Source organism: Pogoniulus pusillus, chromosome 2, assembly GCF_015220805.1.
Source record: "Pogoniulus pusillus isolate bPogPus1 chromosome 2, bPogPus1.pri, whole genome shotgun sequence".
Taxonomy (NCBI): Eukaryota; Metazoa; Chordata; class Aves; order Piciformes; family Lybiidae; genus Pogoniulus; species Pogoniulus pusillus.
The window spans coordinates 30766282-30785645 of record NC_087265.1 but is presented as its reverse complement, the minus strand read 5'-3'; the positions used below and the strand labels follow the sequence as shown (position 1 = coordinate 30785645).

At 43.0% G+C, this 19364-nt stretch overlaps 1 protein-coding gene across 4 annotated transcripts in view; it reads left to right on the top strand.

The window, feature by feature from the left end:
* FN1 (fibronectin 1) overlaps nt 1-19364 on the top strand; it is a 54109-nt gene that overhangs the window by 22365 nt on the left and 12380 nt on the right. For 2 of the 4 annotated variants that reach the window (XM_064159125.1, XM_064159117.1), the window contains exons 18-32: nt 470-664; nt 2037-2309; nt 5469-5735; nt 7234-7328; nt 7681-7849; nt 8154-8240; nt 8964-9155; nt 11463-11735; nt 12767-12949; nt 13911-14000; nt 14550-14819; nt 15199-15315; nt 15687-15851; nt 16532-16687; nt 17497-17610. In XM_064159125.1, the coding sequence (XP_064015195.1) occupies nt 470-664; nt 2037-2309; nt 5469-5735; nt 7234-7328; nt 7681-7849; nt 8154-8240; nt 8964-9155; nt 11463-11735; nt 12767-12949; nt 13911-14000; nt 14550-14819; nt 15199-15315; nt 15687-15851; nt 16532-16687; nt 17497-17610 (2646 nt within the window). The remainder of the gene's footprint in view (nt 1-469; nt 665-2036; nt 2310-5468; nt 5736-7233; nt 7329-7680; nt 7850-8153; nt 8241-8963; nt 9156-11462; nt 11736-12766; nt 12950-13910; nt 14001-14549; nt 14820-15198; nt 15316-15686; nt 15852-16531; nt 16688-17496; nt 17611-19364) is intronic. The other 2 variants (XM_064159145.1, XM_064159135.1) reach the window with 1 other exon arrangement.

Sequence of the window (19364 nt, the reverse complement as noted above, 5' to 3'; positions counted from 1 at the left end):
TACAACTCTGGAACAGGGCTAGTGGATAGTTCTGCCCAGTCTGAGAGACCATCTGGAAAGCACGTGGGCAGCCTAGGATTTACTTGCTTCTATTGTCCAATCCAGGCAATTCAGGAGGCTGGATGCAAAACTATTCTTTCTAGATGTATTTTAAATAAAACCAAGCTCCCTGACCTTCTCATTGTGTCTGTCATCCAGACCATCCTGTAACAAGCATGAAAATTGTATAGACCTAAATCCACATCATAATAAAGAATTACTCCAAACCAGGTCAGATTATGCTTTGTAAGGCACTATGAATATGTCACCCGTGGATGAGATGTGAACACAGGCAATCCACTGCTCCTGCTGAATTTCAGGACTGTTGTCATGAAACCTTAGTGTGGGGAGATCAGTTTAGCTCTCATTTCTAGCGTTCCTTGTGCTGGTCTACTGATTGTGAGAACTAAATATACTTCTCTTGCTTTAGGCTACAGAATTATCTATACACCTTCTGTGGAAGGCAGCAGCACAGAGCTCAACCTGCCTGACACTGCAACCTCTGTAACACTCAGTGACTTGATGCCAGGTGTTCAGTACAACATCAGCATCTATGCAGTGGAAGAAAATCAGGAGAGTACTCCTGTCTTCATCCAACAAGAAACCACAGGCATCCCACGCACAGGTAAGATCAGCATCTTCTGGATATCAGTCACTGAGTTTTCTGTTGGTACGTAAAGCCAAGTGACAATGCAGGCTCACAGTGCCATAGCTAAATCAATCTTTGAATGGACTTAGTTCTGGTAGTTCTGGTTTTCATCATCCTTGTGGTTTTTGATTGTAAATGCCACTGATACTCTAAAGTCAAGTCATACAACTTGACACAGTCAAGCCACAGTTCTGCATTAATAGCGTTGTAATTTCAAGGGAACAGTCTGCAGGCTGATCAAAAGTATGGTCTTGAATTGTGTCTGTAGGAAAGAGATCACTTTCTTAAGTTGTCTTAAGGGCATTCTGCTAAGAGGTCCTCTTAAGAGGCTGGTAGATCATTTTGCCTCGGTACTTGGCCTGCAGATGTTTAAGGTTATGTACTTAGATACCACAACGCAAACCCAAATGGCTCACCTGACTACTTCTTCAGTCTTAATCACTATTTGTCATTGCACTTGGTGGGGATGATTGATAGTGCAGCACTGAAGTACCAAAATAGCAACATGCAATCTAAACTTGAGGCACATACAATTTAAAAAAAATGGTTTCAGGCTTCTTTAAGTATCCAATTTGGCTGAATAGCTAAACCAGAAGAAAGGATGGTGAAAGAACTGGGATCTGGTGTGGTAGCAATGGAATCTGGTGGTCCTGCAAGTTGCAAGCACATGTTTTCAAATGGAAATTTACCAAGAATGAACTCAGCTCAGTGATTTTTATGGTTTGGCATCTGTGTCTTTCAAAAATGTGCACTGGTTAACCTTAGTGCAGTGTCAGTCCTAATCTGAAGAAATTTCATTTGAACATAGGAATTCAAGGGTGCAGTACTGTGGACCAGCATGGAGGGAACTGGATTTTGTCTTTGCAGTAAGGCCAGATCAGCCCCAGTACTTGTTTAATTATAAAAGATGGATTTTAAGTTGATTACATGCATTCAGTGCATGTGATGTGCTTTGCAAACCCTCCATTTTAATTTAAAAAGTATGTTCCTGTTTCCAGCCCCTAGAGTATTCCCTCCTGCCCCCAAGCTTTTGATTCTGTATGTACTTGAAGTTCTGTGGTGTACTACATCTGGTCTTACAGTTCTTGCTGAGAGAGCAAGATACCTTCTAGGAGTGAGTGCATGTGATACTTATAACTACGTGGTGACATTTTGAATTGCAGTCTGTTTGGCTGGGAGAATGTGTATACATGTTTACACTAAGGTTACCATGATGATTTTAATTTAGTAGATGCTCCTGGGCTAGCTGTTGTTCATCAAAATTTTTCTTCCTCCCATGTAAACCTAAAGCTTCTTCTGCCAGTTGCTGCAGACTCTCTCTAACACTGCTCTATCACTCTGTTTGCAGATGAAGTTCCTTCACCCAAAGATCTGCAGTTTGTGGAGGTTTCTGATATCAAGATCACCATCATGTGGACCCCACCACAGAGCCAAGTGTCTGGCTATCGAGTGGAGGTGATCCCTGTCAATCGCCCTGGCCACCACGGCCAGAGACTGCCTATCACCAGGAGCTCTTTTGCCGAGGTTGTTGACCTACTGCCTGGAACAACCTATCTCTTTAAGATCTTTGCTGTGAGCCAGGGAAGGGAGAGCAAACCCTTGACTGGAGAGCAAACCACCAGTAAGTGTCTTTCCTTCATGTTTTTTTTCAACTTCTGAAGTGCAGATTTCTCTGTCGCTTAGAGAAATGTATAAACAGAGCTCTTAATGTGCAACAGTTACAGCCCAGGAGGTATCCCATAACTAGGATGACAGGGCTGGAAATTCATTCAGCCAGACAATGATCTCTTCAGCAGATTTATTCTCCTTCGAGGGTTTCCAATGGGAATTTAACTCTCGTGGCACTTTGAAACAATTTCATATGGCTGGAATTCAAATTTGTTATTACTGACTGAGAGTTGATGGGCCCTGCAGTTCTTTCACAGCACAGAATTCAGCCTCTGGGGTGGTTTTTTTGGTGGTTTGTGGTTTGGGTTTTTTTTTGAGGTTACCTTGAAGCAGTTTTCAGCTTGATTTAGGAGCCTTGATGAGATTGCTCTGAAAATCCCTCTCTCCTTTCTGACAGCTACATACCTATTTGGCTCCACTGCCAGCAGTCAGAGTTCTGCATGCACATGTAAGCACAGGCCTTGTCAGTAAAAGGACTACATTTCAGCTCTGCCAGATCAGGCTTGGCTTTCCACAGGCTGTCTCAGCACCCCAGAAATGTCACTATCATCCTGGTTAGACCTGGGGAACTGATTTGCAGCAACTTCAATGGACTCTTGACAAGAGCCATGGGGAACATATGTATTTCAGGAAGTGCTGTGCAGGAGCTCTCAGAACCTGACTGCTAATGACTTAGTGGCAGCGCAGCATGTCTGTAGTGTGAGGCAAGATGACAAGCAAAGTAGTGTGTCAGCTGTTGTGCTTTCCCTTGCAGAAGTGCAGGATGTAGGCTTTCAAATGGAGGAGGAGTTGACATGGGTTCAGGTAGTTATCTCTGGTTTTGATCCAAGAAAAGCAAGTCAGACAGAACCTGTTTATTGGGCAATAGAAGATAACTTCTATTTATAGAAGTCACTGTATTTATTAAAGAGTGACTGCTGTTTGTAGTGTTCTCTGACTAGGTCCCATTATTCATAGGACCAAAATTCAGCAGTGTGCATCTTCTGCTGTTCTGATACTTCTTGCTAGGAGCAACATATGAGAATTCAGCCCAACAAAGATGAGAGGAAAGGAAAGGAAATGGGTTAATCTGTGAATACAGCCATGCTGTTAAAGAAATACTATTTACTTACATCTGTGAAGTTTGGAGACATGAATAGAACCTCTCTTACCTCTACCTTGACTGCTTGAAGAAAATGGGATCTTTGTGCTTGTCTTTTGGCATAAGTATCTGATTTGAGTGTAGTATAAATGATGTTAACACCCTCTCTCCTTTTCCAAGTCAGGTTTTTGAAAGCAAGGGTGTGACTTAGGAGTCTGTAGGAGTCTGAACCCTTGGAAACATTTAGAGAAGTGCTCAGATCCTAATTAGATCTGTAATTTTTTGGTGATTGTTTTCAGGAGCCGTGGCTGGGTGTAGAGTCACCTCTGAAAGTCCACACGGAGGTATACATCAGTGCATAGATATGGGATTCAAACAGCACAGGGCTAGTTGCAAAAGTCTGGAATAATTTTCCATAGGCAATGATCAACCATGTAACTGCTTTCCCTAAATCACATTTCAGAAAGTATTCACATAAATTGCATCCTGTAATCAAAAGTCCTGGGAAACAGAAATCATTCAGAGTTCCCAAGGAAAACCCTGCAGCAGAAGTCTCTTCCCACGATGTAAATGCAATTCTCATTTTGGCTTTCCACAAATAAACTCTGTGTGTGTGGCTTTTTAATCTTCCACTTTTAAGTATGGGGAGAGGAAGTGATAAAAGCTTAATGTAGTTGTGCAGAAAGGAACTGACTGTAGGCTACACATCAGAGGAGGATATGGTCCCTGTCAGAGGAGACTTGGAACACATCCAAGTACCAAGGAAAGATAAAAAGCTGACTGTCAGCCCATGGCTTGGAGGTGGGCCTAAGGACAGTCACACTCATACACTGTTTTTTAGATTGATCTCCCCATCTTTGCAGATGGTGGAAGAAGGAAGTCCTTGTTTTCTTTTCCTCCTCTCCTCAAAAAGGGAGAAAATGATTGTCGAGACAACAAAAAGGACAAAAAACATTTCCTGCTAAGTCACTGGGAGAGTAAAGAAAGTGTTTTTATCACAGAAATATTACTTACCTAGGGGGAGGAAAAAGCGTTTGTCATCAAAAAAGAGCACTGATGGAGCCTCTCTTCTCTGCTCTCCATTTCAACATGATTGTGATCTAAAAAAGCTGGGGAAACTTGCCATGCAGACACTAGGTTCTTGACTGCAGCCAGTGGTACCCTGCTTGCTGTTAAGGCAAGTTGCTTATGTGTCTTCTCCCTCTGAGCCTCATCATGTCTCAAAGGTAGCAGCATCTGTGTCATTCACAGGGCTCCAGTGCAGTGCTGAAGAGCTGTGTTGCTTCAGCCTCATGTTTATGTAGTTTTCTGGGTTACCAGCTTCAGCAGCTTCCCAGGGGCAGTGATGGAGAGCTGCTGCATGAGTCCCATGGGATAAGCATGCTTAGAATTGTTATGTAGTCAGTTCCATGGTGGTGTTACTTTAAAGTAGATCTAGGAACTGTTTTTATACAGAAGGTTGCTGACTTATTTATTTTTACATTAAAATGACAAAGTGAGGGTGTTTTGTTTTGGGAAGGAACTTTGAGAGGGCAGGGAGTAGAACTGGGCAAAGATGTAAAAGAATAAATCTTTCTAGTATAAAAGGGCTAAAGATAGGTTTGTGTGTGTGCTGACAAGTCTAAACTGAGCTGCATTCTAAAAAATGCTCAGTGCTCATGAGAAACTGCTGAGATTCCTGAGTGAGCTTGGCTCCATCTCTCCTCAGCTGCCAGCCTGCCTTCCCATGGGATGGCATGTATGGCAGCCACCAAAATCACTGCAGCTTGCAACACTCAGGTCTCTTGGCCCAGCGTGTTACTGGATGACCCTGAGGCATGGATATAGTTATTTCACCTCTATTGCCTGCTCTCTTCCATGGTCCTCACTTTCTCTTTTCCTTACTGTTACACACATGCCTAAAGTGAGAAATAAAGACTGGACAACCTCATTGTACACCTCTGCATGGTAACAGGCATGCTTTGGGAGTAGGAGTAAAGTAAAGATACAGCCAGAAAATTGATGCATGCTCTCTGTTGTTTTTTTCCCCAGAACTTGATGCTCCTACCAACCTGAGGTTTCTCAATACCACGGAGCACTCAGTGCTAGTGTTGTGGACACGGCCCCGTGCTGTGATCACAGGATACCGCCTGACTGCAGGTCCTACAAGAGGAGGTCAACCAAGGACCTACAATGTGGGACCTTCTGCCACCAAGTACCTTCTCAGGAACCTGCAGCCCGGCACTGAGTATACCGTGTACCTTGTTGCAGTTAAAGACGACTTGCAAAGTGCCAGAGAGACTGGAGTCTTTACAACTTGTAAGTGTAACAGGCTCATACTCCTCTTCCTGAATGCACTGGCCTTCCTTATTCTGTGCTGAAAGTGGTTATTATGAATTGATCTGCAGAAGCAGCTTTCTGAAGTAGCATCCCAGCAAAACAGCTTGGGAAATACTCCATCTTCTTCATTCTGAACTTTTTGTCAGGGAAAAAAGAGTTATTTGCATCAAACAGCTTTTAGGTCAGCTTTTTGGTGGTTAAAATCAAAAGGGTGAACTTACTTCCGGTACCTCCATTTTTGTTTAACTGAATGACAAAGAAATTTAATTTTGCTTGACCTTTCCATTTGTTTGGTTTTGGCATGACAAATCAAGGAAAAGAAATAGTTCCTTTCAAATGAGCAAGAAGCAATTAGTCTGTATAAAGCTGAAGGCAGTCATTTCTCAGGCCCAACCTTACCATCTAGGGCAGCTCAACTGCAGTTATAGAAACTGCCACAAACATTGCATTTTGCCCTTCTTTTTCTTCTTTTTTGTATTTCAGTCATTTGTACTTATGCTTTTGGCTTGGAAGAAATACTAAGCAAACTTTGGGTGGATAGGGAGTTCTGTAAGAACCCACACGTACTTCTAGAAGGAGCAAATAGATTGGCTGTTTAAATAATGATGAAGTAGTCATATAAACTTACAGAATTCAAAGCCATCCAAGCCCCAAACCACATCCTCTTTTCAGAAAACAATGTGGTTTCTTTTAGAACAATATGAAACTTAAATAAAGGTTCAAACTGTTAACCAGACTAGTACTGTTGACATTGGCAAGGTGCTTTTTGGCTGACAGACACCCTTGTCTATAAATATTTCTCCATTAGGCTCTGATTTGATATCTCAGATGAATATTGCTCCTAGTTGTTCAGATGGATATTCTCTCTTGAATGAAACCAGTCCACTTTTGGACTACAGATGAATAAAACAAATCATTATTGTTAATAACGAGGTTAATTCATAGTAAACTCTGAAGTTGTTTAGACTGATTCTGGGGCATATAAAGGCTTTGGCTTTTATGTGATGTTCCTGATATATCAGTGAGACCGCTGATTGTTCAGACTGGCTTCGAGCTCCTTTTCACTAGCACACACTCTGACTTCAAAAAAGTTGAAGATGTTGGTGAGGGATGAGATGGTTGCATGGTGAGTGAAGGAGAAAGAAGTGAGTTTTTTTGAGAAACAGTTCAGATACCATGCCAAATTCTTAGAGTTGGATGCATAGAAGAGTCAGGAGGCTCAGTTCAGTATTTTTGTTTTCCTTAGGAACAACACAAGCACTGACTGTGATGAGACCACTTGCATGCTGTGTCTATCAGGTGCAGCAGCAGACAGAATTAATCTGTCAGATCTCTCCCAAATCACTGGATTTTCAGAACTTACATAGTTCAGCTCTTACAGCAGTCCAAATAACAAGAATTATGTAGTAAGTCAGGCTCTGTACCTGTATGGGCCATCAGAGTGGTGACACTTCAGCTCTCTCAATTCACTTTACAGATCAGCCTGCTGGCTCTGTTCCTCCTTTTAACACAGAAGTGACTGAGACTTCTATTGTCATCACCTGGACACCTGCCCCAAGGATTGGTTTCAAGGTAGGAGAAACTGACGTCCTGTGTTTCTTTTTTCATCTTACTTCATTGTGATAGGAAGGACAGATAAAAGCTGTTGGTTGTGAACTGCAGTGAAAATGGCACAAAGGAAAGAGGTGCAAAAGACACTGCTTACAGATAGCAGATCTAGGTCACAGGGGTCAGTGCAATCATATCCTTTGGGCTTCAGGTCAAGTTCTTCATCAGCATATTTGAAACACAAGTTACAGGATTAACAGTTGACATTCAGCATAAGGGCCCATGACACTCATGTTAGATGGTAAGCCAAGATGCTGATAGTTAGCTGGGACAGGTGTATTTGAGACTTAAAATGAAATTTTCTACTTCTCTGCAGCTGGGTGTGCGTCCAAGCCAAGGTGGAGAGGCTCCCCGAGAAGTCATCTCTGATTCTGGCAGCATTGTAATCTCTGGCCTGACCCCTGGAGTGGAGTACACTTACAGCCTCACTGTCCTGATGGACGGCCAGGAAAGAGATACTCCCATCATCAGGAGAGTGACTACACGTAGGACACGTTTGCTTTTCTACAACTATTCCTTCTTCCCTTTGTTTCCTCTGCACTCCCCAGATGAATGGCTGTCTTCTGGCAGCCAGTTCTAGTCCCTCCTGCCGTGGCTTGGGAGGTCTTTTTTTTCCCTGATGCATAGGGGACAGTAGCACTAGTTCATGCAGTGCAAGTTTGTAACTTCAGGAGAATATTTTTTAACGAATTCTGAAGTGTAAGGGTAATGTGAGGAGGAGGAGGGATGCTGATGGAGCTAGCATGACTCTCGGTGCCATAAATGACTCATTTGTCTGAACGCTTGCAGCGCTGTCTCCACCAACCAACCTGCGCCTGGAGCCCAATCCTGATACTGGAATCCTGGTAGTCTCCTGGGATAGAAGCACAACTCCAGGTAATGATGCCAACTCTCACTATGTTCAAACATCTTGCACCAGAACACTGCTGTTGGCTCTGTGGTGCCTTGCACTTCATTAAGAAAACCTGAGGATCTTGCTGTTGAGTAATTTAAAGAAAAGTGTCTGTATTTCTAGATATATTCAAGAATATGATTTACAGCTAAGTACAGGTTGCAACAGCACTCTTCATGATGTCCATCCCATGTAAAATGCCATTTTTGGAGTATTAATGTGTTTAAATACCTAATCTGGTTTTCGTATTTGAAGGATTACTTCAAATATACTTAGTGATTAAAAAAAGTAAAGTAAAAGCAGGTGAAGAATGAGTTTGTTATTGAGAGTAAGCATGGGACTCAAAGTGTTGAAGATGAACTCTTCTCTCGCAGCACCTAATGAGAGATACACAATTAATTTAGCAAAACAGGGATTGAAAGCTTTTGAAAACCCTACTCTGTCAGTAGATGTATCTGTTCTTGGCAAGTTATGAGTTTTTCAGTTAAAGCCTCAAATGGAACTGCAATTATACTGAGAGTGAGACATAGCTGCCTTCTAGGAAGCTCATTTCAAGGTACTTGACATAGCAGCATCTTGCCTACTGGGCTCAGGGTAGAAAAATCACTTGGGAAATGTAATGTTATTTGCTTCAGTTGCTTATACTGAGGCCTGATGTAAATCAATACAGCATGAGATAACTGCATATTCGTTTATCTGTGTTTCAGGCATCAGTGGGTACCGAGTGACCACCGCTCCTACCAATGGGCAGCAGGGTTCTACCTTGGAGGAAGTTGTAGGTGCAGATGAGACCACCTGCACCTTTGAAAACTTAAACCCTGGTGTGGAGTACAATGTTAGTGTTTACTCAGTCAAGGATGACCAGGAGAGTGTTCCCATCTCTGAAACCGTCACACAAGGTAATGAAAGGATGAGTAACAGCTTTGAAAGGATGAGTAACAGCTTTAGCCACTCAAAGTCAAATTGCTGAGCCCTACAGCTCCACATTACAGAACTCCTATTAGTCTGATGACAGAGAGTGTAGAGTTAATATTCAGTCTCAAGAAGCAGAATAGTTGTGTACCTAGATGTAACAGCAGCTTTTATATCCACATACCTCTTTACATGGGCAGCCTACATTGTCTGTCAACACGGTGATCCATTGTATTGTTACACCGTGGTAGAGAGCAGAAGAGATTTAAATTGACTCTGCAGTGCCCCAGCATCTGGAGCACAGCTGAAGGAAATAGGAAGTAGACGAAGAAAGGTACAAGTGAGAAGCGCACGTGCAGGAGAAATTTTGGCAGCAGTAGTGTCAGGAGATCACTTCAGGACAACGGAGAGGAAAGCCAAGATGGAAAATCTGTCACTAGCACTTCAGGGACCCAGAGTAGTGTGGGCCACCTCACACTACATGAAGCTACCTTCATAGCCACAGCAACAAAACTAATGTACATCTCCCCACACAGCTTAATTTAATTTTCCTTTGCGAGGGCTTTGTTTGTGTGTTTATGTTTCTGCTCAGCCCTGAAATGATGCCAGCTACTCTGTGTGTGCTTGCTCTTGTAACACTGCTTTAAAATTTCCATGCTTCACTGAAGTGCTGTGTGCTCCCTGGAGGTGAACTAATGCTGTGATACTGTGTAATTAAAGCAGTAATAGCTTTAGCCTTTTACTGTCTGCTGGTGAGCAAAAGCTAAGAATGTATGTCTCTGGCTTTTAGCACTCTATAAAGGTGATATGGAACATGCATTCCATGTGGATAAACAATGATTTTACAGAAAACTGGCATTTTTTTTGCTCTTCTTCTGTAAAGTATGTCCTTTCCTGGAAGGACATTAAAAGAGAAGATAACCACTATTATTAAAGCCAGTCTTTTGCATATTACTGTCCCATAATCATATTTAAGCTAGCTTGTAATGATCCAACAGAATGAATACCCAGTCTTGCATCTTTGACTTGCCTACTGGTGTCTGATCCTTAGGGAGGAAGAGCATCCAGTAGCTTCCACTGATTTTGGGATCACCATGCTAAAGTTACAAAGCCAAATCTTGTGGCTTGAATCAATATCAATCTGTTGACTTGAGGAACTGTGAGTTTGGCCATGGTCCTCAAAAGATGCATCTCACAATCTCCACTCCCTGCCCAAGTCTGTTCTTAACATGCAGGAAAAAAACAGCTTTGCTAGCAGGCTTGATATCAATAGGGAAAACAGGCACAACTGTGCTTGTTTGCCCTACAGAAATTTAGGCAATATCTGGAAGGTCATTAAAGAGGATCCTTATTCAGTGGCTTAATGCCAAGATTGTGAACAATTTAGCCAACAAATTGATTTGGCCTCTTGGCCTCATAATATGTTGAGCATTACCTCTGAATATGGGGATGTTGTCACTCTTACAATTCTTGCCTTCTGATGGTCATTTTTAACCATTTGTCATCTTTCCAAGAAGGTGTTTTTATTATTCTTCTGTACCATCTGGTTTTAGCACCTGGATTACAGCAGTTTGCAGCAGTTAGTGGTAAGCAGAACTTGAGGAATTCTAGGCTGGGTCCTCAAGCCTTTACAGGGATTTGAGATTTCTTATCAAGTCCAGTGTAAGCAGTTTGGATAGTAGTGATCAGCCCTGTAACTTTGTCATGATTCTCACCAGCTGAGGGTATGGTCTGATTTAGCTCCTTCAAAGGTTGATATGATTCCAACGATAAAAGTAATGCCATTAGAAGAAGACAAAAATTCTAGAGGGTCAATCAACTGTTATTTCAGAGGAGTTGTTTTATTTATATGCTAATAGACTTTGGTCTGTTGTTTTCTACCTAAAAAATATGGATCTGTTTTTATTTCCTCTTTATTTTCATCAAAAGATGATAGGTCTTTATGGTTCCCCATTGCTCAAAGTAAATTTGCTGTGAGTTAAGTGTCTGGTGTAGTACATTTTGAAGTGTCTAAAGTGGAAGTGTATTGTCTCAGGAGATGGGAGTTTAAGCCTCTGCTTCTCTGGAGAGGCTGCTGGAGACTGCACTTAAGGGTACAATATAAAAAGGGAAAAAACCCTTCAAACACCAAAGCCCCTTTTTTCCCCCCCAACCCCAAAGAGAAATTCTGCATATCACCGCAATTGCTTCTACAGTTCTGTCAATGTTAAGAGTGATGAACACTGCTTTTTTCTCCCTTGTCTGTCTTTTGCCTCCATGTCTTTGCCTTTTCCATGTGCTCTTTAACTCGTTAGAGGTGCCCCAACTCACTGACCTAAGCTTTGTTGACATAACTGACTCAAGCATCGGCCTGAGGTGGACCCCGTTAAATGCCTCCACCATTATTGGGTACCGCATCACTGTAGTTGCGGCAGGAGAAAGTGTCCCTATTTTTGAAGATTTTGTGGACTCCTCAGTAGGATACTACACAGTCACAGGCTTGGAGCCGGGCATTGATTACGACATCAGTGTAATCACACTCATTAATGGCGGAGAGAGCGCCCCTACCACTCTGACACAGCAAACGGGTGAATTTTGCAAACTTCTGTCTCTTGTGACATGGATGGTGTTTCATGCTGTCACTGGCTGTCAGGGTGATGGGGCTTTGTCCAAAGAGGAATCCAGCGGCTCACTGAGGGGAAGCCAGGCAGACCCACCTGTAAATGGCAGCTGGGGAGAGCTGTGCAGTGCTGAGTTTTCTGACCTGAGGCATTTTCATACTGTGAAGGGCTGCAGACTTGCCAGGCCTCTTTGCCTTCTGCTATTCAGATTTGCATGATCCAGTTGGAATCAAGAGCCTGAAACATGATATGTATATTTGCCAGACTTGTAAACTGTGATTTCCTAAAATAAGAGCCAGAGGGAGGAGCAGTTCAGCAGACACCCCTCCAGCCTTGGTAGCTGTTTGAGCTTCCAGCAGTCTGTTGCAGTGGTGGCCCCACTCTTTTCACAATGCCCCAAAGGACACAGGTGAAATGGCACTCCTGAGTACATGCCACTGACAGCCATGCCACACTGTCAAGGGTCTCTGTAGTGCATGAGCAGGCGGTGAGCTGAAAAATTGGTTCTTGCATGAAGTCCTGTTGTGTTTGAAAATCCTGAGGCTGTAAACCCTTCAACAAAAGTAGAAGTAGAATCGTAGGAAATTAGTGATACACCTCCTCTCCTGTGTGTGCATGTGTGAATTCTAGATGAGATTACTTTTCCATCTGTAGGCTGCTGTATGGCAACTTTAATCCTCTCTTGGCTTCCCATCTGTGATATGAAATCCAGCTGCAAGGAACACATTACTGAAACTTGCTACCTTGTTTTCAAATTAAGCCCATGGGGTGTATTTAAAATATTGGGAATTGCCAAGACATTAAGGGAGCCTGACAGTAGTGCAGACATATTTTTCTCTTAACTATAGTAGAACCCAGATGTAGTTTAGAAGTCTTTCTGCATGGTTCTGACATAGTCAGTTATGCATGAGATACTTTCTCTGGTGATGACCTGAGCGAACATCTTGATCCACTTTCATCAATCAGAGAACTAAATTAGTTTGTCCTTTGCTCTGTAGCTGTGCCTCCTCCCACTGATCTCCGCTTCACTAATGTGGGGCCTGATACTATGAGAGTGACTTGGAGTGCGCCAACCTCCATTGTCCTGAGCAGTTTCTTGGTGCGCTACTCGCCTGTGAAGAAGGAGGAGGATGTTGCAGAGCTGACAATTTCACCCTCAGACAATATGGTGGTGTTAACAAGTAAGTGCGTTACCTGCTGAAGTTCAACAAATGTAAGAGGCCCCTCATACATGACATGAGGCAAAAGGAGAATTGCTCACTGTAAGTACAAATTCTCAGCTGATCTAAGCTGAGGTCAAAATCACCTCCTGCAAACTCAAATGTGTTTGCACCGCTTGCTTTCCCAAGTTAAAGCCAAACCACAGGAAAGTTTTTCTCATCAATCCAAGGACAGTGATGAATGCAGACTATGGGGCAATGGCTTTGGTTTACAAGCCTGGTTAGGTATTAAGACTAAATACATATTATTCACGTGGTTTACCAAAAACGTCAAGGACTTGCAGTGCAGAGGTTTAGGGAGAGGATTAAAATGTGCAAAAGGTCATTAGTCCCTTGGCTTTGCATGCTCAGGACCTGAAAATAAATACTCTTTGGAACCATACAGGACATGGCAACAAAATGTGGGCATTTTCAAAAGCTGGCAGTAATTTTTGCTGGTGCAAAGGTTGTTTTACATTTTAAGTTCTCTTTTTTGTTTTAATCTATCCTAAAATCAGGTTGGTTGAGTGAGACAATGTTCAGTTTCAGAATAAGAGACCAGACCTGGAGCTCATCTGAGTTGGAATAGCTTTGTTGGAAAACCTTGTTCCTCCAGTTTAGTTTAAAGCTTTAGCCTGGTGCATAAGAGAGGTGTTAGATAACTAGAAAGGACTTTGTGGAAAACTAACTGCTAGCCAGTTTCCACAAACTAGTGAGGAAATGGTTAGGGGATACCACCCTCCTGCAGGCTAAAACATTGCAAGCAGCCATAGTGCCACAAAAAAAACCAATTTAAATTTTTTACTGTCCTGGAGGCTTAGATCTTCCATCAAGCAAAACTTGATTGCTTACCTTGAGAAACACAGTTAAAACTGTGTAGGTTGAGTTACTTCTAGCTATTAGTAAAGAAATGTGTTTAAATTCATGTACTTAAACTCCACAGATCTGCTTCCTGGTACTGAATATCTAGTGAGAGTCTACAGTGTTTCTGAGCAGCACGAGAGTGCACCTTTGTCCGGAATCCAGAAAACAGGTACTCAGTGCATCCTGAGACAATTAATGCCACTCATTAAGTAGTCATTGACATGACTTTGTCACTCTTTCTTGCATCTTGCTACTGCATTTCTGGGTCATTGGCTAGATATCAGAGAGCAATTCTCTGTGTGTCTTGGGAAACACTAGGAAGTTCTGTGTTTCGATATGTCTGAGACAGAATTTGTTGTTTTTAAACAGGGCATCATAGGCCCTGGCGTGAGTGGGCTGATAGCATCTGCCTGAAGACAAGCCTAGGCAGAGGCTGTTGTACCTGTCACTGAATCTTTCTTGTTTCATGGCTGTGTACTGGTCTTTGCTGGTCACGTGCCTTGTTTTATGCTGCATTGTCTGTGTGTGCCATGCACTTTCCCTGTAGCTGTGTTCCACTGCCTTTTTGTCTCGCTTTGATCCCAAGCATGTATTTGTTTAGTTCTGTGGCTGAATAGCATTTGGCTTAGGATCTGGCTGAGCTTAAGAAAACATGGCAGTGGTGATGGTGACCAGTAGTTTAGCTGAGCTCAGTCTTTTATCTCCTTGAAATATCCAGGTCTTGATTCCCCCACTGGCCTTGACTTCTCGGATATAACCGCCAATTCTTTCACTGTCCACTGGATTGCTCCTCGTGCTGCCATTACGGGCTACAAAATCCGGCATCACCCAGAGCAGGGTGTTGGCAGGCCCAAGGAGGACCGTGTGCCCCCATCACGGAACTCCATCACCCTGACCAACCTGCTTCCTGGAACTGAATATGTGGTCAGTGTCATTGCTGTCAGCGGCAGAGAGGAGAGCATACCCTTAGTTGGCCAACAAACAACAGGTAAGCCGAAAGTTACTGTGAGGATTTTGGGTGTCCTCCAACAGAGCAGTTACTGTTCACCCAAATCTGCCTTACCAGACAGTGAAACTCTGCTCCTGAGGAGGTGCCTGTGATACTGAGGTAGGGTCTAGTATAGAAACAAGTGGGAGGACTCATGCTGCTTTCAGATCAAGTCAGATGTCATTAAGGCCAGCAGAACTTTTTTCATTACACCTAGTCCAATGCCAGATGTTTTTTAACCAGACACATCTCTTGTGACGGTGTGCGCGCTGGGCTAGAACTACATCCAATGAGTAGCAAAAGAATGTGGTGTGATAAGTGAAACATGTATCTGATGTAGGTTATTTGTGTTTAAACACTCAATTTTCTGTTCTTTTAGTGTCTGATGTTCCAAGGGACCTAGAAGTCACCCCCACCAGCCCAACGAGCCTTGTGATTTCCTGGGATGCTCCTGCAGTAACAGTCAGATACTACCGGATCACTTATGGTGAAACAGGTGAGGGCAGGCACAGTCACACACCAGAGACTTATTCTGAGGCCATTAGTAAGCTGCAGAAAGCAGTAAAGGCAAGCTTGACTGCAGCAATCTCTCATATCTCTGAGAGTCTTGCAGTATATTTAGAGAAGACTTTCAAAAGAGAGCAAATAATCTTTTGTCTACCAAAAAAAAAAAAAGAGCTTCTGGAGCACTCAGTCACTTTAGATGTGGTTCTGTGCATGTTTCATTCTTCTCACTGGATTGGTCTAAATCTGCTGGAATCAACAGGGTCATCTCTTTCACTTGATGCACATAGGATTGTTCTGAGGTTTGTATTGATTTAAAAGGTAGAATTTAATGAAATTTCTTTTTCACCTCATCCCCTTTAGGTGGAAGCAGCCCTGTGCAGGAGTTCACAGTGCCTGGCACCATGTCCACTGCCACCATCACTGGCCTCAAACCTGGTGTAGACTACACTATTACTGTGTATGCTGTAACTGGCCGTGGAGACAGCCCTGCCAGCAGCAAGCCAGTCACTGTCACCTACAAAACAGGTGAGGCCTCTTTAAACAAAACTCAAAAAGTCTACAAAAGTCCCTTATGTCTCTGTGTTGGTTTATCCCCATAAATTTGTGTCACTGATCCCTGATTTGTTTTAGAAGTCATGGGCTCTGTTGTAAGCCCATAATTTTCAGTGGAGCTGTGTATCCTGGTGACCTAGCATGATAATGACACAACACTGAAGGGGATCATGGATTTGGACTTCTGGAGAAGGGAGTCCCTGTGGAGTCCAGATGGGGATAGAAACAATATTTGCTTATTGCAGAATGGAAATCCTGTTGGGATCTTATTTTGTGGGGTTACTTCTGAGCCAACTCTGATGCTTCTGGTGCACTGTCGTAGTATGTTATTCTGATGAGACCTGACTTTCTAACCTGAGGACCATTGGCTCACTCCTGATCTGGATGTAGCCTAATCCTCTCCTACTGTAGCTGCAGATAAAGGCATTTAACAGCCTTTAAAGCAATACAGACCTTCAACTACTGCTGACATGAGATCGGTCACCTACACATGGTTAAGGTATTTTGCTCAGGGCTAGCATGAGGGACAAATAAGTAGCAGCAGGTGCTTTCTGTTCTGAGTAGCACAGCCTAGAGAACATAGAGCAGAATAAAATTCAGCTAGTAGACAACAGTAACAGCACATTCAGAAAGAAAATACTTTTGTTGCCCAGAAATTGATACACCATCCCAGATGCAAGTTACCGACGTCCAGGACAACAGTATCAGCATCAGATGGCTCCCTTCAACATCTCCGGTCACAGGCTACCGTGTGACAGCTGTTCCCAAGAAGGGACATGGGCCTACAAAAACTAAAAATGTCCCTGCAGGTAAGAGCATATTACAGCCTTCACCAGATCTGTTAAGAATGCAAGATGTGTCCACTAAAATCAGTACTCTCAGGCACTAGGTACATGCTTAAAGTCAAACTTCCTCTTGCTTGTACCCTTTTTTGCTATCCTTCTGACTTCAGTAGGTTCTCATCCAGGAGAAGCTAGAGCAAAGATTTATCTTGAAGGCTTCACTACTTCTTGACACCACTGTGCTTCAAAGGCTTGTTCCTGGCAACCTCAGTGTCTCTGAAAGACACCTGGATTTTAAATAAATGCCAGTGGATTTTCCAGCATTCAGCAAAACTTCCTCTGAAATCTTTGTGAAGGTCACAGAACATGACACTTGGTCATAGCATGGACTTAGCCATGTAAGCTGCAGGCTGGATCTCATTACCACAGCCTGCCAAGTCATCTCTGGTTGTTCTCGGAAGCACAGTGTGTTTTGTGGTATCTGCAGAGATTAGCACTCTGGGATGCTTGTGAGGCAGTTGGGTTAATGGTTAGTTGTATAACCCCCCCCAAATGATGAAAGCTGGTGTTCTCTTGCCTTGGTTTTAACATTGTGCTAACCTACCCTTTCAGCTGTTGGGCCTTCAAGCAGATAAAAATTGCAAAGGCCTTGCTGTGCACTGCCATTGAAGTATGGTGCAAGCAAAAGGCAGGCTTGATATGGCAATCTCATCTTGTTTTAATGATGTTTATTCATGGTATGGCTTACACAGCCCCTTCATTTAATGCTACTAAAAGGCCAGTTCCCTGCAGCTCTGTGCAGCTGCAGGTGGACTAATGTTGTTCTTTCCTGACAGATCAAACAGAAGTGACGATTGAAGGTCTGCAGCCTACAGTTGAGTATATGGTCAGTGTCTACGCTCAGAATCAGAATGGAGAGAGCCTCCCCTTGGTTGAGACAGCTGTCACCAGTATGTATTTCACTTCATGGTAACAGAAAGAATGTTATCTATTGATATCTGAACTTACCAGGCAGTATCATGTCCCCAGTGAAAGCAGGTGACAGATGCCTAGTTTGCAGGAGGATGCAAGGTGGTCTGCCCTGCGATAAATACCTTGCACCTAAGTTGCAGAAGCTGGCAAGAATACAGTCCCTCTCCCTCAAGCACTGGCAAAATGCAATTCCCCACTGCTTCAAAATGCTGTGCTTCTGATTTTCTTTCACTAAAGCCACAAAATCTTTTGGGGGTTTTGTTTGCCTTCAGCCAATCAGTGGAAAAAATGCGCAAAGATATCCTTTCTGGAGCTAGGTGGCAAAGGTGATTACTGATAAGGGTCTGAACTGAGCTTGGGAGCACTTGCCCTATGCTGACAAAGGAAAACACATGAGTTATATCAAGAGCTTGGGATGAAGCACTGCAAAAGAAAGGACAGCTCAGCCCTCAAATTACTATATAGAACCATAGAATGATCTGGGTTGGAAGGGACCTCTGAAAGTTATCTAGTCCAGCCCCCTCTGCAGTAAGCAGGGGCATCCTCAACTACATCAGGTTGTACCAGCTTGCACAAGATGGCCATACTGCTTTGGACACAGAGGAGGGACCAAGAGGGAACATGTAACTGCAGAGGGATCTCTCTGATGTTAAGTGCCTTTTCAGGGATACCTCTGGGGTAAGGATTTGCATGCCTGTTACTTCCTTGCTCAGGCTTATATTCAAAACACAGCTGAGCCTCAAAAATTTAAACAATCGTCCTAAAGGTAGCAGGAGTTTCTCTGAAGCTTTGCAGAGGTGAGAAAAACATCCACATCAGTTTCAAGCCAACAAATTCCTGGACAAAAATCACCTTTGCCAGCTAGGCAATGTAGAAACTTCAAGACTAATATAACGTGGCACATAATCTTATGGAAAAGCATCATTTGGATCTAGTCTAAAAGTTATGTGCTAGATCCTTCCGTTTTGTGCAACAAATGGGTAGCCACACTAGAATTCTGTGGATCAAGGCTCTCTAACCTTGCTGTCTGGCGCTGAGCTCCCACCTTGCTAGGAAAATCCCATGAACTGGTCTAATTTGAAAATGTGCCTATCACCCAGTTGCACCTGTGGACATTCCCTGTGCACTCTATACAAAGATGAAAAGTTTTTTTCTAACTGATTTTAAAATACAAAGTACTGAGTAATTTGTTTTCTTGATAAGTGTGTTAATTGGATGTTAATTTATGAAAGAAAATAGTGGGACTGATTCTCCTTGGACTGAAACTTTGCACAGCAGCTTACAGTAGTGAAGAGCAAGTGCAACATAAATCCACAGTTTAGTCAGCTAGAAACCAGGTGCTGCCTCTGGTGGTAGAAATGGGTCTTAAAATACCTGTTTCTTTTTCTCTTGACCAGGTTACTGTAGCTTAATACTTCTAGGGTTGTATGAAAGGCGTTTCAGTGCCAAGGGGGTTCAAATATAAACCAAGATTGGTGTCTGGGCTGCTTTGAATGTGGCAATGCAAGTACTTTTGGTTTCAAGAAGGCCAAGATTGCCTTCCTGCTGTTTGGCACCCACAAGCTCCCAGCCTTACTCTGCAGAGGTGTAAGCATGTGTACAAGGTGCAGCACAGAGGAGAATCAAGTACCCCCTCGCTCACGCAAAACTGAGAACTGCTTTGCATGTAACAGAAATGCTTTTTGTTTTCCTCACCCACAACCTGCTTTTTATCACATAACCTCTTACCGTT